General features: G+C 37.5%; 1 protein-coding gene across 1 annotated transcript in view; it reads right to left on the bottom strand.

The window, feature by feature from the left end:
* Positions 1 to 24,480: 24,480 nt before the first annotated feature.
* Positions 24,481 to 26,720, bottom strand: part of FRK (fyn related Src family tyrosine kinase) — a gene marked incomplete at both ends in the record, with an annotated part of 100,374 nt that continues 98,134 nt past the window's right edge. The window contains 3 exons of the mRNA XM_079716727.1: positions 24,481 to 24,689; positions 25,075 to 25,240; positions 26,314 to 26,495. Coding sequence (XP_079572853.1) covers positions 24,481 to 24,689; positions 25,075 to 25,240; positions 26,314 to 26,495 — 557 coding nt within the window. The remainder of the gene's footprint in view (positions 24,690 to 25,074; positions 25,241 to 26,313; positions 26,496 to 26,720) is intronic.

The raw sequence follows: 26,720 nt of genomic DNA on the forward strand, positions 1-26,720 counted from the left end.
TGAGGTTAGACGTACAACAGAAGGTAAAACTGAATCTTATCATAATTACAATCTTAGAAAAACTAAAAAAGCTCTTGGAAAGTATTATGTTTCTCTTAGATTTTATTTGTAGGAGGAAGGTAGAAAACAGAAAATCATAGCTATGTGAAGGGAAGCCAGCTTTGTGGGTTTTACATTTGATTTTTCTTCTTGTTAGAGAAATGATGGCTACAGGGTTCCATTTGCTGCAGACTTTGCAAGCCCAATCGCTCAGGGAAGTAGAAAGGAAATAACACACAGAAGAGGAAAACAGCCAAAATCAGTTAAATTATATTCTCGGTAACTCATTAATACAGGACCACACGTGTAGGGTGTTGTAGCTTCTCTTATGAGGTTAAAAAAACGCATTCACCTCAGGTGTCTGGCTACAATGACACGCCCTCAAAATGCTAGTAATTAGTATAAACACTTTTGCCAAAGAATGAAACATATGCAAGATTGTATCTAGTGCTTTTATAATTATTCACATCAAAAGGAGTGCCTGGGTGAGTCCAGCTGAGCAGTGTGAGAGGCAGCTTCCTGCTGTGAGGTGACAGTAGTTCAGATCCTTCTTTTTCAGGGATAGCGTGCCCCAGTTGGTACCGGAAGGGTTCCTCATTGTTATCGCTTTCTCCTGCCTCCAGGACAGCCCCTTCCACAGCCCCCCACTGTGGGGCCCTCCATCCTGCAGTGAGCCATCTGGAGAGGAAGGGCTGGCCCCAAATCCCTCTGGAAGTTGTTAGCTCTGTCCCACACTTGGCACCCAGGGGCTCCAGGGAGACTACCTCTTAGCAGGCTTTCTTCCCATGTCAGGAAGCTGACTGTACCCTTTTCACTACACTGTCAGCTTCGACCATTCTCCAAATTACAAGACAAATCTCTAAAGCAGACACGGGCTCCCCGTGGGATGCAGGCTGCTACCCTGGGATTCCTTCTTAACAAGCACCAGGACCTTGTGGTTTAATTTAAGGGGAAAGAATCCCACCCTGTTTCCTTTGTGTAGCTTTTGAAAAGTATTTAAAATCTAAGGAAACTATAAACGTGATGAAAAGACAACCCTCAGAATGGGACAAAACATTTGCAAATGAATCAACAGACAAAGGATTAATCTCCAAAATATATAAACAGCCCATGCAGCTCAATATTAAAAAAACAAACAACCGAATCCAAAAATGGGCAGAAGACCTAAATAGACATTTCTGCAAAGAAGACATACAGATGGCCAAGAAGCACATGAAAAGCTGCTCAACATCACTAATTATTAGAGAAATGCAACTCAAAACCACAATGAAGTATCACCTCACACTAGTCAGAATGGGCATCATCAGAATATCTACAAACAACAAATGCTGGAGAGGGTGTGGAGAAAAGGGAACCCTCTTGCACTGTTGGTGGGAATGTAAATTGATACAGCCCCTATGGAGAACAGTATGGAGGTTCCTTAAAAAACTAAAAATAGAGTTACCATATGATCTAGCAATCCCACTACTGGGCATATACCCAGCGAAAACCATAATTCAAAAAGACACATGCACCCCAATATTCATTGCAGCACTATTTACAATAGCCAGGACATGGAAGCAACCTAAATGCCCATCGACAGACGAATGGATAAAGAAGATGTGGTACATATATACAATGGAATATTACTCAGCCATAAAGAGGAATGAAATTGGTTCATTTGTAGAGACATGGATGGACCTAGAGACTGTCATACAGAGTGAAGTAAGTCAGAAAGAGGAAAACAAATATCATATATTAACGCATATATGTGGAATCTAGAAAAATGGTACAGATGAACTGGTTTGCAAGGCAGAAATAGAGACACAGATGTAGAGAACAAAAGTATGGACACCAAGGGGGGAAGCGGGGGAGGGGGTGGTAGTGGGATGAACTGGGAGATTGGGATTGACATGTATACACTGATAAGTACAAAATAGATCACTGATAAGAACCTGCTGTATAAAATAAATAAGTAAATAAAACTTTTTAAAAATTAAAAAAATAAAATCTAAAATACATACAAAAAGAATGAATAATAGAAGAAGCCAAATAAATCTGCCAGTACAGTAGTCTCTGACCATGAGTTTGGGAGTTAGAAAACCTTGTGTGTTCCATCATTGACTAGTTGTGTGATGTCAGGCAGGTTACCTAACATTGCTGTTCCTCAGCTTTTGCATCTGTAAAAGGTGTGCGTGTGTGTTTGTGTGTGTATTAAAAGATTTATAGAAGCTACTTAGCACATGTCCCTACTAGGTAGCAAGCTTCTGTAGTAAGTCGTGGGAAGCAAAGGCAAACAAAAAACCTTCCTTCCTCTCAAAAAGATTTTTTCTCAGAATGATATGAGGCCAGACAGTCCTAAGGCAGGTTTTAACAGCGATCTTTCACATTCTGAACTCAGGACTGTAAAGTATCATAAATGACGATCTAGTCCAACCCCTTACACTATGCTTAGATTTCTTCTCTTTACTGTCTTTTCTGAAGAAAAAAAAAATCAGCTTCTCCATAATAAGACCGCTCTATATGAGAGTCCTTAGAGAAAGTTAAGCCTCAACAAAATGATAGCTGCTTAATGCTTTACTGATTACAAGGATTTTTCAAATGCATGTTATCAACACCCTTTGCAAACAACCTTTTTCAAGTTTACTCACTTCAAGATCCACCTTCTCCCCACTGCTTAGTATCATGAGGTCTTCTCTCCTTTCCCTGAGTGTCATGACACCCTCCTCTCCTGCTAACCAGCAGGCAGTGGTAGATGTGATCGCAAGTAGCACTTGTGTAAAAGAAAACCTGCAATTCTGATGTGTCAGGGAACTCAAATGTAATCATCCCCACCCTCCTTTCTTCCTGCAATGCAGTTCTTTTAAAAGACAAAAGTCTACTTTAAATTCTGAGCCCACGCTCTTTTATTTTCTACAGCACTAGCAAGAGGTCATGTAGCCTGCCTGGGCTTGAACGTGAAAACCTCCACTGAGGACCATTTCCCGCTTTTAGATGACGCAGCCTGCTAGCAATCTCTTTAATATACCGAGTTCAAGGTTGTTTGCGTCCCTTTCTTGTCACATCTCCTGCCATCCCTGCTCTGATCTCTATGCTCCCACCAAGATGAACTGGTTGATGTTCCTCACAACACACTCCACTCTCCTCTGCCCTGAGTCTCTGCCCTTGCCTTCCCTCTCCCTGGATTATTCCTTCTTTCCCCTTTCCTTTCCCTCCCCTTCTTTATTTTAAGATCGAGCTCAGCCATGCCATTCTCCAGGAAGCTAATTATGACCACCCCAAACTCACACATACCCCTTCATCCCAGGTTTATTCAGCACTCTCCACACTTTCTATGCCTGCTTCTAGCATTGTGTCTGTTTTGTTATAATGTACTTATCTCTGAGCCTGACACTCTGATTCTAAACTGCGACCCTCTTGAAAGCTTAAACCATGTCTTATTCTGCTTGATAATTCTTGTACCCACTACAAAATAGTCTCTCAAAAATGGTTATTGAAAGAACAAACTGGTTTTTTTTCTCTTCCCATAACTCTCATTCATTCGTTCTAGTTTGATCACATAGAACTAAAAATGGCTAATTCTTATTTGACACAAGCCATTTGTACATTTGAGGAGAGTTGTCATCTCATGTCGTATCATTCATGTACTCATTCATTTGTTCATTTGATTGGCAAATATTTAGTTGATAGCCTTCTACCTGACAAATATTATTGAAGACACTACAGAAGAAGAACAGATAAATGTAGTGCAAACCCCCTCATTAGGAAGAATATAATTTTGGATAGCGTCCCTATCCAATTTGGACAGTGATGGTTCCTACCCTGTCATCGTCTACTGTATTTCCACTCAGCCTGCTATGTGTAACCACATTTTTTAATTCCTTTTTTATTATTTTGGGATTTAGTTATGTAAACTTTAAAAACATGATTATATATTCTTATTTTCTCCATTACATAGACAAGAAGTAGCAGCTATATGTACTATCATGCACCCTCATCTTTTGCTTAACAATATATTCTGAAAATCTTTCCTAATTAGTACACAGAGAGCCTCCTTATTCTTTTTCATAACTACAGAGTATTCCATTATAAGGATCTATCATAGTTTGTTTAATTAGTGCCCCAGTTATAGACTGCTCCTTCTGCCCCGATTTTAGACATTTCACATATCATAATTATAGACTCTCCTGAGGTGAACCGTATACTCTCCCAATTCATTAAACTTAGGTTGCATTAGCTTTGAAGCAATTATGTTACCCTTCTGGTATTACTAATACGTAAGCTTTTTATCAGGTAAAATGCTAATCTTTTCCATGGGAAATGGTATAAAGTCACTTATTCTCCTTTCTGTATTTAAATGATTTATTTCAGTATAAAGTATATAGTATAAAGTACAAAATTTTGCATTTATCATCACTAAACTTAATTTTGTTTCAATTCATCATTCCCACATTCCAACATGACTTCTTAACTCTATTATCAATCACATTAGCTATTCCTCACAGATTGGTAGTATGCACAGATTTGATAAGTGTGTTTTCTATTTTTATCCAAGTAATTGATCATCTCACTCTACCACAATAAATCTCTTTTTCAGAGGATGAGATCTCCTTCTGCATTCCCATAACCTTCCCTTCATCCTGGACCCTTGGCTTAATCCTTTTCAAGTTCCCTGGTTCCATGTTCCTCAGTCCTGCTCTCCACAACATTTTCACTCTTCCCTTTCCACTCATATTACTCATATCCTACGCTCAGAATCCTTCCTTCCCACTTACATCCACCTTAATGAAAATCCACTGGACCTTGCTAATATCCTAATTTATTGTCTTCCTTTCACAGGTAAATGCAAATGCACAATCTGCACTCAGGGTTTCTACTTCTCCCCGCTCTTGTTCTGGCCACCACATGACTGAAACATGCCCACAATGGTACCAGTCAGCCCCACGTCACCAGACTCCTCTGCATTCTCCATAGATGTTGAAATACCAGCAGTTTGAGAACACATGGCTCAAAGCCTCCCTGACCACATCTGGTGTTGCCGCAGAGCAGCTGCCTGCTCTTGCCAGAGCCTCGTCCCTAAACTCACCACATTTCCTGCTGTCTTATTCCCAACCCAAGTCACTCAATGAGTTTGCAACCCTCGCTTTGAGTAACAAGACTGAGTTCTAATAAAATGCACCAAAGCCCTTCCATGGGACCCCTTCAGAGCAGCCATCTTTGCATAATATGCATTTATTCCAGTGATATGGCCATTGCTTAAAATATTTTAGCCACCTGTCTATGGTGCATTCTTTTATGTAGTCTTAGGGGTAGCAAATATTTTTTTTTTCCTTGAGGGTATATTTAAATTCACCTTTTAACCAAAAGTTATTTGAAAAGGTGAATTTTTTAATTTGGCTGTTCATGTTTTTAGTCAAACACAAAGAGTAACTAATTTAATTGTAGAAAATTTCCTTGTGAAATTGTTTTAAAACGCAATTCTGAAAGAGGAATAAAAATATTATTTGAATAAATGGCAGAATCTTTATTTAAAAAGTATAGTTTTTAAGGGGACTACCTTAAAGATCAACAGCCCTTTTGATGTATATGGTTTGGTTTGCTTAAAAGTGAAGTCTCTTTACTTACCTAACTGGAATAATGAAACTCCATCCCCTGCTTCTCTAATACCTCCTGTAATGGGGACTAAGGAGGATGAGGTCTCTGATCTAAGAATTTACTAGTCCCAGTAAGCTTTGGCATGGGTTTTGTGTCACTAAGAGAACAGTCACTTACAAGTGTGTGGTCCATAAACGGGGTGGTTCTTATTCCTAGAAGGCCTTAGAAAGATCTAAAAAAAGATCATTAAAAGGGAAAAGGAAGATTAATAAAATCACTAGCACTGTTCTACATACTAACTTGATATCATATCTTCATTGTGAGATGCAATGAACTTTGAAAAGTGTGGAGCAGCTAAGAAATGTTTACCTGTTCTCTTACAGATTTAATATAAAGTCTGAAATGATGGCACTGGCTTTCAGGCATGTCATGAAGGACTTCATGCCATTGTTTTATTTTATTTGAAACAAAACCAATAGGCACTATATGTATGTATGTATGAGTGTGCACGTATGTATATATATGGAGAGAGAGAGAGAGAGATATGGCGGGGGAAGAGAGGTTAGAATTGGCTGCTTACAAAATTATGGAGACAAGCTGAAGACCCAGAAGAGCCAGTGGTGTAGTTCCAATCTAAGTTTAAAGGGCTGACAACCAGGAATGCTGGTGGTGATGGTGTGAGTTCCAATTTTAAATCCAGCAGGCTTGAGACCCAAGAAGAGCCAATTTTTCAGTTTGAATCCAAAGGCTAGAAAATATCAGTGTCCCAACTCAACCCGTCAGGCAGGAAGAATTCCTTCTTACTCAGTATTTTTGTTCTCTTCAGGTCTTTAATTGATGGGATGAGGCCTACCCATATTAGGGAGGGCAATTTGCTTTACTCAGACTACTTATTTAAATGTTCATCTCATCCAAAAGCACCCTCACAGAAACATCCAGAATAATGTTTGACTAAATCCCTGGGCACCCAGTCAAGTGGACACATAAAATTTATCATCACAGTACTTAAAAATTTATGTCTTTTTATTTTAAAAATATGGATTTCTAGCTCTTCTTGACATAATTCAAATTGTATGGCAACACTGAAGACTCTCAATCCCGTGTAGTAACAAAAAGATGGATGCAAGCAGAGGTTGTCACAGTCCCCATCTCTCCCTGTGACACTGTGTCCCCACTTTCACCTGGTTTTCCTAGCTGGCCTCAGCACACAGTTGAATTTAGAACCCCCTAGTTTAAGCTGTATTGTCTGTGAGAGCTAATGTTTGTCTTTGGGAGTGACAATGTGTGTATGTTCCTATAGTTATTGTTTTAGACAATGAGAAAAACTAAGAGGCCTATATACCATTTATATTAATGGGGAGATTTCAAAGGAGAACTGAAATAGGGGTGCACATGGCCACCCCAAAGAGTTCTAAAGGATTTGAAATACTGAGACTCCTTCTCCTGTCCCCTTACTACCCTGAGGTACAGAGAACGACAAAAGCCACCACAGACCGGAACTCCTGGGGCATTATTCTAGACCGAGTTATGCAGACACAAGAACATATCATGTTGGGGAAAAGGGACTAGCTCTTGAGGCAGGATAATAAATCCAGAGCTTTTGCATTGATTGAAATAGACGTGATTCTGAAAGTGAGTAAATACCCTAGGAGATTGGTTATTATGGACTTTTTAAAAAAATTGATTTCTCAGTTCTTAATTTCAGACAAATATTGGCAGTTTCTTAATGCTAAAAAGTATAAGTGAAGATTAAGCACTGAACCAGAGAGCAGCTTTGGGCTAAAGGGAAAGAAATTCAAACTCCATTACAAAGTGGTGAATCCAAGTACCGTGTCAATTAATGAGTGCTTTCTACCTACCTGGTGCCTGGGTTCCTCTAATAGCTCCTTCCACTATTCGCCAGTAACCCTCCAGGTGAACTTGTATAAGCTTCATTTTGAACTCCGGTGGTCTCTAAGGTCCTTTAGCGGGGAAAAGCATATCCTATTCTCCTATTCCCTATGGCTCCTAAAACAGAATTTTCACATAATAATGGCTCAGTAAATATACTATAGTAAATGAATGGATTTAATTTCCTTAAATACATTCCTCATAGCTAAATACAACATTCAAGTTAGCAAAAGCACTGCTGACTAAAGAAAATGAAATTGTGATAATCACATGCACACACACAAAAACAAAACACACTACCTTGTTATTTAATCAGCATGGTGGATGCAGGAAGAGGGAGTCATTTCTCATATTTATAAATGTGTTCTCAGTCACATGTGTGTAATCTTTTTGTAATATATATTAATTGAATCCTCCAAATATTAATAGATTCCTAGATTAACACGTTTTCCCCTACAACTAACATGTTCACCTGATTTATGCTTGAAGACAGCGGTACACATGGAATTTCTGTTTCCTTCATGTTCAGAAAAGAGTAGAGAAATCAGAAAAGTAGGTACAGAAGACCCCCGATGAAAGAACAGGGGATTAAGGATAAAGAGAACCAAGTTAGATTGCCAAACGCCCTAATGATGGGTCCTTTTGCTTGGAATTGGGAGAACTTTAGCGGGTTTTTTTTTAAAAGGGGACTAACATGATGAATTGATTTTTCTAGGAAGAAATAATCTGGTAGCTTCTTCAGACCCTCCCCTTCTGAGGCGGGGGGACAATCAGAGGATGCTACTGTAATCCAGTGATCTAGGGGGGAAGTGGGCTTGCATTAGGGCATTGCTGGTGATAATGGAAAGACAGTGACACATGTAAGAGATGTGTTGAAGGAATAATTGACAAGGGCTCATGCCTGATAAAGGGAATGAGAGGAATGGAAAAAAAAAAAAAAAAGAAGTCCAATATCAAAGTTTGTACCCCATGGGATTGAAATAATGAGAATTCCATTGATATAAATAAGTCTGAAAAAATCAGAAATAAAATTGGTCCTGGATCTGCCAAATCTGAGAGACAATAGGACATATCTTCTCTGTGTTACAGTTTCCACGGAAATAGCATCTGTTTTTAAGATATTAATGAAGATTAAATGAGGTAATATAAAGCACTTAGAACAGTGTCTGGCACTTGGCAAGTACAATCTAAGTCTTTGTTTAGTATAGAAATATACATCTATAAACAGCTTAAGATGTAAGAAGAGATTTTAAATATGAGGTCCTCTACTTAGATATTGATTAAAGTATCACTAACCTCTTTTCTGCCTCAGGCTCTTTGTATTTGCTGATCTGTTTCTCCTGCCCTTCAAATGGCTAGCTTACCTCTAATCACTGATGTCTTACCTCATGTGTTAGCCCCACGGGAACATATTTCCATGTCTAAATTAGCTCACACTCCAAATCCCCACATCTGTCTGTTTTTTACACCACTTTGTTCTTACCATAATTTTTTTTTTTTTTTGCGGTACGCGGGCCTCTCACTCTTGTGGCCTCTCCCGTCGCGGAGCACAGGCTCCGGACGCGCAGGCTCAGCGGCCATGGCTCACAGGCCCAGCCGCTCCGCAGCATGTGGGATCTTTCCCAGACCGGGGCACGAACCCGTGTCCCCTGCATCGGCAGGCGGACTCTCAACCACTGCGCCACCAGGGAAGCCCCTTCCATAAATTTTACTATAAACGGTAGTTGTTGTTTTTACTTTTAGTTTGCTAGTTTATCGACTATGCCCACAGACTAGGACGTTAAATTCCACAAAGACAAAAACAGTACCTGTTTTGTTAACCACTTACCATGATTCCAGGTACCCAGTGAGAGGCTGCCTCTGTCAGGATACAAAGTGTGGCAGGATTAAGAGACTCAAAAGAGATAGTCACATAAACCAGCAACAGAAGGAAACTGCCCTTAACGCCAGGTACAAAGGAGAAAGCGGAGGAAATGATGTTACACTGAGCCCACTGAGAGCTGGTGGTAGAGAAGGGGCCGGCCAACAAGAGCTGAAGCCAGAATTGAGGTTCAGCAGTGAGGAGGGAAGATAAATAATAACCCTAATTCACTTTCCTCCCATCCTTCCATTGTCTACATACAACCAGAGTGCAGGGCAAGGAGCTAGGGTAATGCAGTCTATGGCAATCAGCCTCTCATGGAACAAAGCAGGGCAGAGAAGAACTCAAGGGCAAGCAGAGAATAACCAGCACAGTGTCCAGTGAGACCTAGTAGTTGCTCAATCTACGTAGAGATGACAGTTAAAGCCAAAAGTGTAGACCAGAATTCTAGCAGAAGTATATTTAGAAATGAAAAGAAAATCCAGGAGCAAATCTTAAGAAATGCCCATATTTGGGCTTCCCTGGTGGCACAGTGGTTGAGAGTCCGCCTGCCGATGCAGGGGACAGGGGTTCGTGCCCTGGTCTGGGAAGATCCCACATGCTGTGGAGCAGCTGGGCCCGTGAGCCATGGCCACTGAGCCTGCACGTCCAGAGCCTGTGCTCCGCGACGGGAGAGGCCACAACAGTGACCGCAAAAAAGAAAAAGAAATGCCCATATTTAGGGACCAAGGGAACATGCATGATATTTGCTGCTGGTCACCCATTTTTTCATATGCTGATTCTATAATTTTACCCGTGAATATTTTCAGTAACAAACTGTCCCATCCCACATTTCAACTGAGACAAATTTCTCATCCATCATGAAGCCTGTGGTGTTTATTTGACTTTATTAGAATGTAGAGTTCTGCCTTTGAGTCCACTGCTGAGGAAAAATGATAAATAGTAAAAAGAGGGAGAAAATCAATTGATTGTAATCACCATATCACTAAGCAAATTACTCTCACTAACTTTAAAAGCAAACTTGGAAAAGGTGAATTAAGTAGATATCAAAATGTCCTGCTTTATCAGAGAAGTCTGAAAAGCAGGGGAGCAAAGATTCATGAAAAAAGATATAAGGCCCTTTTCAGCTTTCGTCTACTGATCAGATGATTAAAAGAACACAGAGGTATTGTTGTTTTTGTTACGGCTACAGAAACACTGCAACTGACAAAACTCAGATGGACCCTCATAGAAGAACTGAGTGAAATGCTTGTATTTGTATCAGTAGTATTTGTATTTTCAGTTTCTCTTTTAAAAGACCTATAATTGCCAACAGTACCCTGCTGTAGCTCCCCTAATGTAAACTATGATCATCTAAGCTTGAAATGTTACTTTTGCAAAAAAAAAAAATTTTTTTTAATGTAGGCACTTAAATCATTTCTCATGAGTTCTACCGGAAATGTGTCCAGAAATTTTATAGGATAAAAAAAGTCTGATAATCTTTATTTAACCAGGAGATGGGATTGTCAATTCTGTTTTCCAAGCATAGCGCAGTTGAGACCAATTTCAATCACCAAGGCAGAAGGGCAGTATTATGGGTATATAAGGTGAAATGGAGTTAAAATGCTTCTGATTATGTAAACTGCAGGATTCAGGCAGGAATACTGGGTCATAGTAAGGTTAAGCATGAAATCATCCTTAGAATATGGGGCAGAGACTTGCTCTGTTTTATTTGCCCCATTATCCCTAGAAAATACCTGGCACATAATAAGCATTCAATAAATAGTTGCTGGATGAAAATGAATGAAAGAATGATCACTTTAACCTGATCTGAAACATGTATCTTCAGAATGGAGAAAAGCACTAATAGTGAATCATCCTGGGAACTTGAGCAAAGACTTAGCCTGAGTGTACCTGGATTAGATTATAATGATAAATTTGTTTCACCTGAAATTTTCCTTTATGATTCAGGAGGCTCTTTTTAAGAACCAGCCCATAGTGTGGAAACTTCTCAGTCTAAGATTTGATAGATCATCTCCTATCCTGACTTTCAAGTCGCTTCAGATTATTAAGTCACAAACCTGACAAACAGATATCACCCACAGCAGGTTCCATGTGTACTTAGTTTTCGTTCTTAGCATGGATGAAAATAAAAACAACAAAAGTACTTCTTTTACCTAGTTTATGTAAATGAGATGATCCATCTTTATACTAAATTTGGATTCTATTGATCCCAACCACAGGTAACTTGTTTGAGAGAAGGGAATGGAGATAAAGAATCCTTGTAAAATTTAGCCCAGGACGAAAATGAATTTAATCCATTTGTTTCTATTTATACTGGAAGCAGGTATTCCAATAAATGTATCAGGAACCCTATCCTGTGACTCTCTGTAGAAACCTTTGAAGAAAAAATTTATTATCACTTTATTTTTTTGTAGAAACAGAATTGTGAGTAGGTGAATACTGGAAAATGTCTTTTGACATGGCACTTTTAGGCTCCATTATTCACATTTACTCTATGGTACCAACTGCATGATATCTTAACTGGAAGCAGAAAGTTTCACCACTTGACCACCAGGCACCAGCTGATCTACGTGTAAGCAAACCACACCATCTCCAGTATGCTCTTGGGGTATACCTGCAACCTGCTGAGAAGACAGAAGCTGTGCTTTAGTTGTGGAGATTTTGGCTGTCTCACTTTTTAATTTATTCATGCAAATATTATATATCGGTTGCCTACTGTGTGCCAGTGCTGTGCTAAGATTTGGTCATTTGTAGTGTGAGGCCAGTTTCCTCTAGGACAAGAAAATAATTGTAAAGTGCAAGGTGGGGTTCTATTCATGAACACAAACTAGATGCAACTTAGATTGTTCAGTATCTTTGGTGGGCTGGCCATTTTCATATTCATTATTACATGTGATACACATATTTTTTAAGAGTTCTAAAAATGGGACTGAGATCAGAATGGCCATCATCAAGAAATCTAGAAACAATAAATGCTGGAGAGGGTGTGGAGAAAAGGGAACACTCTTGCACTGCTGGTGGGAATGTGAATTGGTACAGCCACTATGGAGAACAGTATGGAGGTTCCTTAAAAAACTAAAAATAGAACTACCATATGACCCAGCAATCCCACTACTAGGCATATACCCTGAGAAAACCATAATTCAAAAAGAGACATGTACCAAAATGTTCATTGCAGCTCTATTCACAATAGCCCGGAGCTGGAAACAACCTAAATGTCCATCATCGGATGAATGGATAAAGAAGATGTGGCACATATATACAATGGAATATTACTCAGCCATAAAGAGAAACGAAACTGAGCTATTTGTAATGAGGTGGATAGACCTAGAGTCTGTCATACAGAGTGAAGTAAGTCAGAAAGAGAAAGACAAATACCGTATGCTAACACATATATATGGAATTTAAAAAAAAAATGTCATGAAGAACCTAGGGGTAAAACGGGAATAAAGACACAGACCTACTTGAGAATGGACTTGAGGATATGGGGAGGGGGAAGTGTAAGCTGTGACAAAGCGAAAGAGAGGCATGGACATGTATACACTACCAAACGTGAGGTAGATAGATAGTGGGAAGCAGCCGCAGAGCACAGGGAGATCAGCTCAGTGCTTTGTGACCGCCTGGAGGGGTGGGATGGGGAGGGTGGGAGGGAGGGAGATGCATGAGGGAAGGGATGTGGGAACGGATGTATATGTATGACTGATTCACTTTGTTATAAAGCAGAAACTAATAAAAAAATTAAAAAAAAATAAAAATAAAAAAATAAAATAAAATAAAAATGGGACTGAGAGTGATTAATTAGTCAGCTCAAGGTCACAGAGTTAGAGAACAGGCCTTCTCCTCCATATACTGAGTTCTCTCTACCAAACCTCATTACATACTGCATCGCTACCCTGGAGCCACCTGTCCTAAATCAGGGTTTCCTCTTCCACAATATATTCCAGACTGGAAGGAAAATGTGAGGCAAATAAACATATTTTATGAGGGCCAAGAAATTCCAAAATCCTCTAAAGAAAGAGATTACATTTTTTAAATAGGAATAAAATGTAAAGAATAAATTGGCTAATAAAGGTAGATAAAAATAGGTGAAACATAAAATTAATTTTAAAATTTTTGATCAGATAAAGGGATCCCTAAAAATTAAATGAAATATTTGATGGACTAAAAGGGTCAAAAGTCAAAGATGTAAAACTATGTTCTCTCATGTCTTAAGAGAGAGGTCACAGGTTGAAATCCTAGTCAGTTTTCAAATATCACCCGAGCTTGAAACTCAGACTAGAAGCTTGAAAATTTTATACCATATTTTTTTCAGACTAGAATATAGGTCCTTAGCTTAGCATGCAATTCCCTTCAAAACCTGATGTTGACATCCTCTTCCAACTTGTATTAACCCTCTAGTCTGATTTCAGTGTGTCTCCTGAGCCTTCCTAATAGCCCATGCATGTCTGGGTGACACCACTTACCACACTATGTCATAGTCATCAGTTACTCAAATTCCCCATAGATGACTATCTTGGAGGACAGAGACCTGATCCTGACAGCTAACATGTATTGAGTGCATAGGCATGTGCCAGATACCACTCACTACAAGTGCTTTTCTCACTTAATTTTCAAAACAACTCTCTGACCTAGGTACTATCCTCATTTTACAGATAACAGGTAAAAGAGATTCAGTACCATGCTCAAGGCTAAGGACTAGTAACCCAAATCGAGAATTCTATAAATCTAGCTCCAAAGCCTCAGCACATAACCACATCAGGCTTCCTCTACTGTTCATACTTTTACTCCCAAACACTAACCGAGTCCCTCGCATGGAGCAGATGTTCATTACATGTTGGACTGATGATTAAATGAAAGCCCAGATCAGTTCCTCCTCCACTACTCCCCAACCTCCTTATATCTCAACCTTTATTGCAGGAGATTTACTGCCCAGACTAAAATTAAATTAGATTGCTTTCCTTAACTACACACTGACTAACTTGTGAAGGGCGACAGCTCAGAAATATATTACGTGGCAAGGGGATATCAGTCCCGAACTAAGTTCTCCACGCATTACCCACTAAGTGATGTTTGAGAGTTGGTTGTATTTGATAACACATACTTAGATCCAAATGTCTCAAGATCGTCATGAAATATTCATGGCTTTATATTTATGAAATCCTCATTGCAATTCATAAATACTAACAATAATATCTTACCACGAGCAAAAAAAAAAAGGCTTATAGAACTAAGTGATTTGATTTGGCAAAGATCTGTCAGTAAATCTCTGGCTGAGACTGAAATAGATACTATAAATCTGACTACTAAGTCTCAAGAGGGAAGAACTAGTTTTCTCCCACCAGCTCACCGTCTTGCTGCTAACTACATTTTTTCTTCTTCCTAGTTCCCTTTTTCTCCTTTTCCCTCTTATCTCATTCCTACCCTTTGCCAAACACAGGAAGTATGTCGTAGGGAAAATAGAACAACCCCTGTGGGATCCATAAAGAAAAAAATCCCTGAATTCCTCAGAAAGCATCCACCCTTGCCCTTTCAGGAAGTTTTGTCTTTTCCTGAAACCACTTAGTAGTTATAAAGGTATTACTGAAAGCTTGTTCCACAGGTAAATCAAATGTTCTCTTAAATGGGCTCAAAGGCAAATTTTCTCTTAGCACAGCATTCTGTCAGAACCAGACTGGGGTTCTAACATTCTATGTTTTCTCATCCGTCTTACCCGAGAAACAATAAGACCAACAAGATGTAAAGTCAACCTTCCACTGGCATTTTTCCAGCATTAATCAAGTAGTGCCTCCCTTTCTTAAAACCTTCTCACCATGGAAGAGACTGCCAGAATTTAACCATGTAATGTCAAAAATGAGAAAGAAAATACAATTGTATCACTTATTCAGAAAAAGTACGTGAATCTTCCTAAGTCTTTTACACAGTACTAAAAATTTTATTATCATAATAGAATGAACCTGAAGGATGTAATTCTACTTTAGCCAACAAATTAACTTAAAATCATAATATTGAGTAGATAATAAAGTAGAGATCAACTGGTTTTCGGATCCACCAAAAAGTATCTATGTAATTTAGATAGCCTTAAAAGGTTAACACAGAATCAATATTTGACATATTAATACATTTAAATTTTATGCTGAAAATGCATTAAAGATTTAATGGAAGAAAATAAAATTATTCTAAGGTTCCAAATTAAGTAGAGTTAATGCCACAAACAATGTATCATTTTCACTGTTTTGTGAACTAAAAGTTCTAAACCACAGTAGGAAAAATTGCACAATTTTTCACTGGTATAAAAATAATTTAACTCTCCTATGATTGAAAAAATGGACTATGATTAGTTGTCAGTTTTGCAAGTTGGTACTGAAAATGTTTTACTTTTTGTATTAATAGCAAAATCCAAATGCCAGTAATTTTTTAAAATTAATTTTACAGAAGTCTATTCATACTTCTTTGTTAAAAGAGTGAATAAGCAAAGAAAGCCAGCAAAGATATATAAAAAAGATTTCAGTGCTTTTGAGATATAATTGGGCATGTGGGAAGACATTGAATGCATCATAAAAATACATATAAAAATAAGAGCTGAAATATTAGAACCTATATATAGAAAAAGAAACATTCATGGGGGCTATGTACCAGTAACTCTACTTTGGTGAGGATCACTCAGTTACTTTGATAATTACAGTTTGGTGAGAAGTGAACTATGTAATTTTGCATTTCTCCAAAACTGGGAGCACTTGTGTTGTAATCTGTAATCAATGTCTTCATTGCAGGCCTGAGCATAGTTACCTACGATCAAGTGAGCCTACTTCCAGTAATTTTTTTCACATGGACTGAATATTATATGAGAATTTTAGATTATTTTAAGGTCCCTTTTCTTTTTTTCTTCCAATCAAAAGCTCTTTGGCAGCAATCTGGGCCCCCACCTGCTGGTCAGCTTGAGAACTTATGGAATTAATTTATCCTGCTGCTTTGACTTTTGGCTGTTACTTAAGATTGGCACCCATTCCCATTTGCACAACATAGCACAACTTGCATGCTTTAAAATATCTTTAATGTGCAGCCACAAAATCAACTCTTGAAGTTTCTCTACGCTGTTCTCTAAATTAAGTGCCATAAGTTTCTCCAAAATACAGGGAAGAGACAATTAACTTGAAACAATTTTATTTATGCCAAGTCTTTTCCTGAAGATTTTCAAATAATTCTGCAAGGATTTAAGGAGTCTATGAAGCAGTTTTATTTGAAGGAAAATCTCTCTCAAATGACTAAATATCTCTTTTTATTATTTTTGCTTTTGAGTTTTTATTCCAAAAGATGGAGAAGAACTCCTGAGAGACTGACAAATGATCTCCAAGGTTTCTACCAGCTCTAACATTCTGCAGTTCTATGAAAATATATTGATGCTGATAATGCCCAGGAAAGATTTTTACTACAAAATCACTTCTGTCTGACTCAGGTCCTAAAACTTAGAGTTTGAACTAAGGATATTTTAAAGCCAAATAAGAACGTTTCTGCATTATTCATAAGCCGATTAACCAAATAAAGGAAGAACAATTTCTTCTAAGACTTTGATGATATGTTTTCTTAAAATAGCTTTGCCTTTCTTTGCTTTATTTTCCTTTCTTTTTCCCTTTTATTCTTTCTTATAATTATATTCTTTGGGGTGGTTCATATGTCTTCTCCCTGAAATATTAAAACTCCAGCTTTCTTATCACCTCTTTGACACTATTTTAACATGCTCTTAAATGGATTTCATAATTCATCTGCAATAAGCCATATTGTTTCATTTTGAACAATTAGACGTGACATCCATATTGAAGGAAAATGAATAGATACTTTAGTTGGAATTACTTGAATTCTTTTTTTTTTTTTGCCCTGTTTCTCTAATCCAGATAAAACTTACATTTCCAAAGAAAAGCCACCTATCTACTCACAGAATATTAGGAAACTAGATCAATCCTGAAGAAACAGGTAAGAAAACTTCACCATGAAATTTTCATTAAAATAAATGGTCCTGGAACAGAGACGTATTCATTCAAAGGATGTTTTTGTAGGTTCCAGGCCTTAGTTCCCCTATAGCAAAGATATTTCGTTTAACAACGAAATATTCATATTATAAAATTCATACAAATTCAGTGAGCAAGACAGCAGTTGTTCTTTCAGATTTCTTTGAATTGAAAAATGTTCCTACACTATGTACTCTACTCCTGCTAAAATAAATTCCAACAACCATCCTAACGGCATGCAAACAAGGTGTCGTCTCCCTGATTCTTAGAAACATACACTCCCGCCTCCCGAATCCCATATTTACGGTGAGCTGCTGTCTCTCTCTTACACTCACGACCACACGTGGGGAAAGACTGCCAGGGCCATAGGCGTTGTCCCCACTCATCTCTCGCTTCTGCCTCAGCCTACTACAGTCTCACTTTTGATCCCATTTCTCCAGTGAAAATGCACTTCCTCAGGACCACCAAGTTGGTAAAAGCTAATGGAAAACCTTCACTTTCCAAGGTCTTTGACCTCTCATTAACATGCAATACAATTGTCTGTTCCTTAATTCTTAGCTTCTGTGAAAACACTCCTGATTTTTCACCCACTTCTCTGGCCTCTTCTTCTCCACCTAAATTTAAATGTCCCATCTCCTCAGGGACTAATGCTGAACGCTTCTTCTTCCTCATTCTCCATTCTCTCCTTCAGTGGTCCCCTTCCCTTACGTGATTTTCTTATGCCAACTCCTCCCAAATTTACAGTTGGCTTCGTACTTCACTTCTAGGCTCCATGTACAAATACTCAACTCCTTAACATCTCAAGTTGGATGTCATGACAACTGATCAGCTAATTAGCTCCAATGATCATCGTCTCCCTTACCTGCTTCTTTTCTGTTATGGCATATCTAGTTTCCCCTAGAGGATATGTGAGGTCATCCTTGATACCTAACTATTCCTCATCCACATAGCCAAACAGTTATCAAGTGCTGCTGGTTCTACCTCCAGTGTCTCACGTGTGTTCATTGTTTTCTCTATCTCCTGCCATCCACTCACCTGACCCACTATCATCGCTCCCCCAATCAGTCTTCCTAGATTGTCTCCCCATATTCATTCTCCATACATTATGAAAATAATATTTTTAAAGTTCAAATTCGATTATGCTACCAATTTAAAGGCTATCAATGTCTGTCCAGGAAGATTAAGATTACTAACCAGGACTACACAGCCCCCCATGATTGGGGCAGGACCTGCCTGGCTAGCCCTAATTTGTGCCTTTCCCCCTCACTTCACACACTCCTAGAAGTCTTGCCAAACAACTTTCTCTTACATCTCCTAGGCACCCCTAGCTTCAAAAGAGGCTAAGAAATGTGATCTTTTAGCTGGGATCCAAGAAAACAGGTTCTGCTATTAAGGAGCAAGGAGAGAATGGATACTGCGTAGCAGCTTGCAGACAATAAGTTAATTCTTAGGAAGAAAATGAGAAAGTAAAATTGTACTTATAGGTTTATGAGTTGAGATTCACATACCCCAATCTGCCTCTCTTGACAGATTGTAAACTTAGGAAAGCAGGGTCTATTTCTCTCGTGTTCACGATTTTATCTAAGCATCTAGCCCAATGTCTGCTACTTATAGGTAATCAATATATGTTTGATGAACAAATGAATAAAATAATTAAAGAAAAGAAATGGATAAATGAGTATACATGACCTTCCACCACACAATATCTCTTAAAACTTACTTGATGTTTTAATGCAGTATGACAGTGTTAGTGCTATTTACTGAGAATCTCTGGTGCCCTATATCTGGGTACATGGTAGGATTGCACATCCAGAACTCCTTGTGTCTGGGTGAAGCCCTGTGATTGTGGCCGATGAGTTGTAAGCCCAAGGATTTAATTGCCAACATGAGACCCACCAGCACTCTCATTCCCACTGCCAGAGCAACCAACAACTTAAGAGCTGGTAGTTTCTCCATTTGCTTGGGTTTCTGAGAAAGGTGATATAAAGCAGCCAAGCTTTAGTGAATATGTGACATAAACAAGACCATATTCCTAGGATTCACAGACTTTCCCCATCATACAAATGTAAATTCTTTTAATATAGTCAACTGAGGAAACATTTTACTTGCTATGAAATACATTAAATTTATGTAGTGGATTCACAACTAACTTGACCTCTGAAACAATAAAGTCAACTTTTAAAAGTCAAGTTAAAAATAATCAGTTTGAAATAACTAGCATAATAAACAAACCCAGTGTGAATGAAAAGAGAACACTTAGGGTAAAATATATTTTCAAGAAAAGCCTTTACCTTAGTATTTTAAAGAACACAGAAATAAAAAGTTTTTTAAAAATTAAATACTTGCATTTGAACCAAAGTAAGTAATAGCAGTATAACGAGTGGTACAATTAAAAGAGGTCTTTTTTATCCCTTTTGTTACACATATAAATTAAGCACGTGTAATACATTCACATGTAAATATTATTAAAGAGTACAATATAGAAATACACATTTTTTAGAGACAAAAATCTCACTGAGGTATCTTTAAAATATATTAATCTGGCTAATCTGCTTTGTTTCCCACTTTCTGAATCTATAATTAAATGTAGATTTAGAAAAATGATTAAAAGCTATCATATCTTTTATCCTGAAATTGTGTAGGCCATAAAAATTAAACATAATTTGGCTAATATCAAGCAATTTTTATCCTTCACAAATAGTACAATTAAAGCCTCTATTCTAAAATTTCAAGAAATTATTATAAGACAATATTTAGCTTCTTCCAAACCAAGCAACTTTAGTTGCTTTTAACCATTTTCCCCTAACATATGAGTCCATGGTTATTATATTTATGATTTGAATCTCCTGTACAGCAATACATTTAACTAGATACTTAAGGCATGTTCGAGATTTGCTACCCTTTTCTGGAAGAGCTGATTATTTTCTATGAGGATGAAAAAGATGTTACATTGCAGTCAGTTGCTTTAGATGACTAATAGATTAACTACCCAAGCAAGAAGTGTAAATGGAAATAATTGGGTGTCTCTTTCCTTATAACTTAATCTTATAACTCCTATGTAGATAGTGACATCTGAGTGCAGATTGAAGCTAAACTTGTTAAAGGCTCTGAGAGTCAGGGTTGTACACTATTTTTATTCTCCAGTTCATTTCTAAATATAATAAATAATTAAAGAGTTTTACTATCAGTTCCTTAATATAAAAAAGGAAAATCTGAAGGAGTTTAATGGGGCAATGTAGGCAGTGAAAAGATGACACTGTGAAAATTAAAATATTTCAAGGGTCATGGATTTAAAAGATTTGAAGTATTCTCCATCAAACTTTCCAGCTTTTTTTTTCTTTTTTTTTAGCATACTCCATGGAATTTTGGGATCACGTTGAAGATTATAGATCAAAACTTCTCTGTAATGATGCCAGGAAATACAAGGACTGAACATTTCCAGATAACCCACTGGCAATTCCAATACCCATGTATAAAAGCCTCATTTACTTTTTTTAAAGTGGCCTTTCACACAATCTGAATAAGTATCCAAAGTATCACCATTGTGATTCACATAATATATCTTTGCAAAGAGTCCTGAAAAGTCAGCACAAAACGCACTACCAACCAGGCCATTTGGACCAGAAACCATATGCTCAAGTACACCACGAAAAACAGAATTTCAGATAGGGCAGATGCTTGGCAAAGCCTTGGATCACCAGCTGAGCCCTGCTTCCTCCAGGAAACACCAGCTGGGTGACAGTCGGCATCCTTCCAGGGGCAATGGTTCCCATTGGGCCATGAGAGAATGGATAGAGTTTGGGCCCCCTATAGTTCAGTCATCCATGGAGTCACTGTGCAGACACACATTGTGAGCAAAATGTGTAAGTGAATGTGCCCAGCCTGATATTTCCCAATGTCTTGTTCTTTGGTGTCCTTTAAGATGACCCATTGCCACAGCCCATTTTGCAGATTGTTGGTCACTTAGACTTTATCTTTGTTTTTAATGACATAATATTCAGTTTTCAAAACTATTAGAAGTTGTACTCTGTGTCTCTTTTGACCTTAGACAATGTAAAGCTATTTCCTTCATAACCTTCTTAAAAGAGCCTTAATGGAATTTTGAATTTCTTTCTATTGTGAAAATTCTTAGGTTTTTGTCAAAAGAGATTTGAAATACCACAGGAAATGATGTACTCACATCCCTCACCACCACCTCCAAATAACTGAATTACATAAATAAAACATTACATAGAAAGTGCTTAGCTACAATTTAGGGGACGTAAATTTAACAAGAGCTGGCTCGTTGTAGGAAAATTCAACTTACCTTTTCCTGATCCTTTTATTCTATACAGGGAAAGAAATTTATGTCAGTTTAAAAAAAAAATCTATTCCTGCTTCTCGTAACTGAATCCATTATTTTGCTCTGTGATCCATCAGGTAAAAACAAGAATAATAGATTGCTTTGACAGCAACTTGAACATAAATGTCTCCAAGAATCAAATGTGGTAAGTAAAACGGGTTTCAGGTAGTATAAAAACAAGAAAGGATAACTTTCTTTTTACATTTCAAAATCAGATCTTACTAAAAAATTTATTGTTATTAGCTGCTACAAAAAAAATAAATTATACAGTAGTTGAATTTTCACAATGAAATGGGAATATTTTAATTCATTTCTGTATATGTTCAAGCAGGATTGAACTCCAAGAAATAAACTCAAAGAAAATGAGCTATTTTCTTTTTATTTTTAATAACTGGTTATTTATAATTTGCTCTTTGCATTAGATTCTATGACTTTAAATAAATAATTGAATTTGTCCTATACATAGTCAACTAATTAGAAAGATTAGTGTTGACCTTCCCTTACAAATATTTGCTGTTCATAAAGGAATCAAGGGGCTCTATAATTGTTAGCTCCATATGACCCATTTTAGTTTCAAAAAAGTTTAAGTGTATATACACATACATACACCTATTTTATATGTATAGTATAGATACTTCATCTCAGGGGACTTTCTCCTTAATGGACACCTACCCAGGATCCAATCTTCTCTAATTTTATTCAGATAAGCCAATCTCCCAACCAGTCTCCAGAAAAGGTTACCATATTCCCAGCTTCAGTGTGGCAGAATGTATTCTCAGTCAGCACATAAGAGTCTATTATTGGTCTAGGGTTAGGCACATGACCCCAGTTTGCCTGAACAGAAAAAATGATTTTTATGTAAGCTGAAAATGCAAAGAGAGAGGCTTCCCATTTTCTCCTGCTGGGTGAAGAGAAGAGGGAACCCCAGTTGGTTCTGAGAGCCATCTATGACCATAGGAATGAGGACAATGCTGATGGCAGAGGGAAGGTTGGGAAAGGACTTGGGTCTTTGTTAACATCATTGAATTGTTAATGGTATTGTGCATGGAGTCCTCTCTATCTTGTTAAATAACAAAAATTCAACTGAGTAAAGTTAAAGATCAAATTGGCTTTATTCAGTGATTCGTGAATTGGGCAGCATCCCATTTAACAAATAGAAAGGAGCACGGCCACGCTGTAGAAAAGCAAGGGTTTTTAAAAGCAGAAATGGGGTGGGAAAAGAACATCATTAGCAAAGAATGCATTGTTTCTGACAAGGTCGCCCTCCTGCCCTCCTAAGCGGGATGGAAGGGGTCTATCATGCTGGCCAGGTAATTCCAGGTTGACTGGTTAAAGATTACATTTCTGGGAAATGCTGAAACTGCAATTAGTTTAAGTATTAAGTCTTGGTTTGCTGATATGGGGCTTAGCACAGGCGACTCCATCTGGGGCCTGTTGTCTCCTTTTTAACAATTTCTGTCTTCCAGTTACAGAGTATACAGATTTACTTAGTGCTTAATCTACTTTGTGTTGGGGTTTCTGTAACCACTTAAAAATGCTCTTCTTCCCCTTTAAAGAAAGATAAAAGAAGATACTCAAAATATTCTCAATATACTCAAAATTGTCTTATGAATTTTTTCATTCATATTGCTTTACATTAGAAGATCTTTGAATATATATTTGATTTTGAGAGCTCTCCCTAATCATCTAATGAGGCACAGAACTTGATACACCCATTGCTTAAGAAGAAATAACATTCTTACAAAGGTTAATGAAAACTTAAGATGAGTAAAAACCCTCTTGTCCTATCACACAAAAAATACAGTTTCATAACCAATGTTATGAAACCTTATTATTCCTTATTCCTACTCTCTAGATCTGAAAGAGAGCTTGGCCTGTTTTGTAGCCTATATAGCAAAGGTACATTTTTAAAATTATTCAGAAATCCCAGGCCTTAGCAATCCTACTGCTCTCCTCTCATTTTCCTAAACTATTTTGATACTTATTTCTCAGATCTGGCAGGCTATTAGATGTTTCTTGCATATTTCCAAGATAATAACTCATCAGCTTTGCAAGCTGATTCTTAGCATTAAGAGATTAAAACTAATGTAGATGAATCTCAGATGACACATACCGAGGTAGAGAAAAATTCCATCATTTCCTTCTACAAAATGAGAGAGATTTTAATTCTTTTTCTCAACAGCTGCTTCATTTTTTTATGCATAGGAAAAAAATATGTGCAATTACTCCAAGTACAATCAAGTCATTTAACATGTCTTTGCCTTCATTGTAGTTAACAGGATATTTTAAAAGAGAAAAAAAATCTCAAAGCACAGGTCCTGCTGTGCAGCAAAGCAATCAGATTTCTTCATAATAACAGCCTGATGGGATTCAGCAATCCGAGGAATAATGAATAACCACCTTAATCAGTAAACAGGAAAATGCTACAACAGTCACTGAGTAAAAATTCGCTATCATCTGTTGATCCTCTTGAATGGCATTTCAAACAATAAATAGAAATGTGTCTTTTAAGAAGGAAAATAACTTTGTTTAGTGCATTTGATTTTGCCAGGCAGTGGGGAGATGATATTTCATCTTAGACTGTCCTGCAGTATTGCCTAGTTGATAAAATGTGCATATAATCTTTTTTGTATTATATGGCCAAACTTACCGTATCACTTGAATATGTCAAGATAAATTCATTTTTACAGTTGGTTAATATGATTGTATTTCTGAACTGATTATTGAACTCTATTGCTACTCCATTATTTGATGTTCTTCAGTGTTCATCATGCAAAGTTATTTGTATCTGAATCTGAAGAGTCTGTTTCAAAATAATCCTCAAATTTCCAATGCAGTTTCTCAAATGTTGGCCGGTCCTTAGGCTCTGCATTCCAGCACTCCAACATGATGTGGTAGAATTGCAATGGACAGTTAGATGGTTGAGGGAGTCTATAGTTTTGACCCAACATCTGGATTACCTGAGCACCTGTCATACCTAAAAAATATAAAATGGAACCAATAAAAAACAAGTTGGAAATCAGAGTCTTAAATTAATAGATACTGACACTCTAGAGGACAAAGCAAATTGACTTCCCTGGAGAAACTATGAAGTCTACCATCCCCTTCCCAGGCTGCAGAGACTAAACTAAATCCTACAGCAAGTAATGTCTATAAGACTGCAATTCAAGAGCAAAGAAGGAGGCAATAAACCCCCTCATTAATGCAAATCATCATCATCAAATTTTATCTGTTATGCTCCCACAGGCACATGGTGTGGTCAGCCTCATAACTCTGCCCTCTAAGTCTGGGCAAAGCAGTTAAAGTCACACCTAAGTAAGTGACCTGCAGCAGAAAGGTCCACTTCAGAATTAATTACTCACCACTATAAGGCATTTTGCCATAAGTAATGATTTCATAAAGAAGGATTCCAAATGACCACACATCAGACTTAATGCTGAATTTATTAGTACGAATGGCTTCAGGCGCAGTCCACTTCACCGGCAGCTTTATTTCGTGTTTAGATTCATAGATGTCTTCATTATCTACCTGTTAATGCATTAAGGAATCAAGCTAAGTTAAAGTGGGGGTTTTTTTTGGTCACCCTCATTCGTCTGTAACTTGCTTTGCATTAAAATTTAGAGGGACAAGATTCAAAATGAGTTTAGTTCAAATGATAATTACAGTAGCAAATTCCAAATCTGACACGCAAGACTGAATAATCTGTGGGAATTCATTAATGAAATATTATTTGAGAGCCTACTATGTGCTAAAAGTAGCACTGGAAGGAGCACTGTAATACATATGGGAAATTCATCTCTGATGACACTGGCTTTACACCTGGTCTTTAGCAAATATAGAAAGTGAAAGCAAAGCCTGTTTTCTGATTTACTGCTGGTATTGAAGAGCCACTGACGTTGATAATTACCATGTAACCATTTTCTAATACTGAAAAGTAGGGTCCAAATGATTTAAATTAATATATCAACTCACTGGGGATTTAATTAATTTACAAAGAGAAAAGATGATAAATTCATAAAGATCAAAAGAGAATCATTTACTTGTGTTTCATGCCCCACACTCATATTTTTATGATACAATGTAGAAATAAAAAATTAAATTCAGAAAAAAACACCTACTATTATATCTCCTATATTAGTGTCTTTTGGCCTAATGTCATAAAATGGGAGCGGGGGTGGCAGGATTTTAAAAGCCAAGGTTTGCTGAAGAATTTTGGCAGCATGCCTGGCAGCATGCATATTAGTCTGGCATACAGTGAGCAACAATGGATAGGGTAACTCTGTACAAAGAGTGCTGCCTTTTTTAAGGGAAATAGAGGCAGACAAACAGAGGCTACTGGTACTGAAAAACTGATCATTTATTCAACTGCAAACTTAATTATGTACTTTCCCATCTGGTTGATCATCGTTTTTTCTGTTTCTTTCTCTTTGGTGAAGAAATAGAAATAGGGAGTAGTTTGTCTGTAGAGCCCTGGGATCCTGAAATGGTCTATGGACCAATAGAACTTGGAGAAATACGTTGAAAAATAACAGTAAACCTATTAGTATACTGGTCTAGCCTTTTGACCCATTACTAACTAATTAAAACAAAGCCAAATCTACCTTAAAAACTCTTGCAAGTCCAAAATCTGCCACTTTGTAGATACTATGTTCACCAACAAGGACATTTCTGGCAGCCAAATCTCTATGGATGTAGTTCTGGGACTCCAGATAGGCCATTCCAGAAGCAATCTGGGCTGCCATGTCTACCTGCTGCATCAGATGGATTTTTGATCCAGCATCATCTAGGTAAAAAGAGAAAATAAGAGATTCACTTTGGAGAACATTTGAAGTATTGAAGCAAATTCTAGGAATTTTGATGAATGAGCTATCAGTGGGATTAAGTGCCTAGAACTGAGAGAAAATAAATATAACAAGTACAAACCGTTTCATTTCCTGTGAAGGGTTAATGAGGCAACAATTTTCAGAGCTCAAACACATTTCAAAGCTGAGCCCCTCCCTTCCCTAAA

The sequence above is a fragment of the Hyperoodon ampullatus genome (genome assembly GCF_949752795.1).
Source record: "Hyperoodon ampullatus genome assembly, chromosome: 12".
NCBI classification, from domain to species: Eukaryota; Metazoa; Chordata; class Mammalia; order Artiodactyla; family Ziphiidae; genus Hyperoodon; species Hyperoodon ampullatus.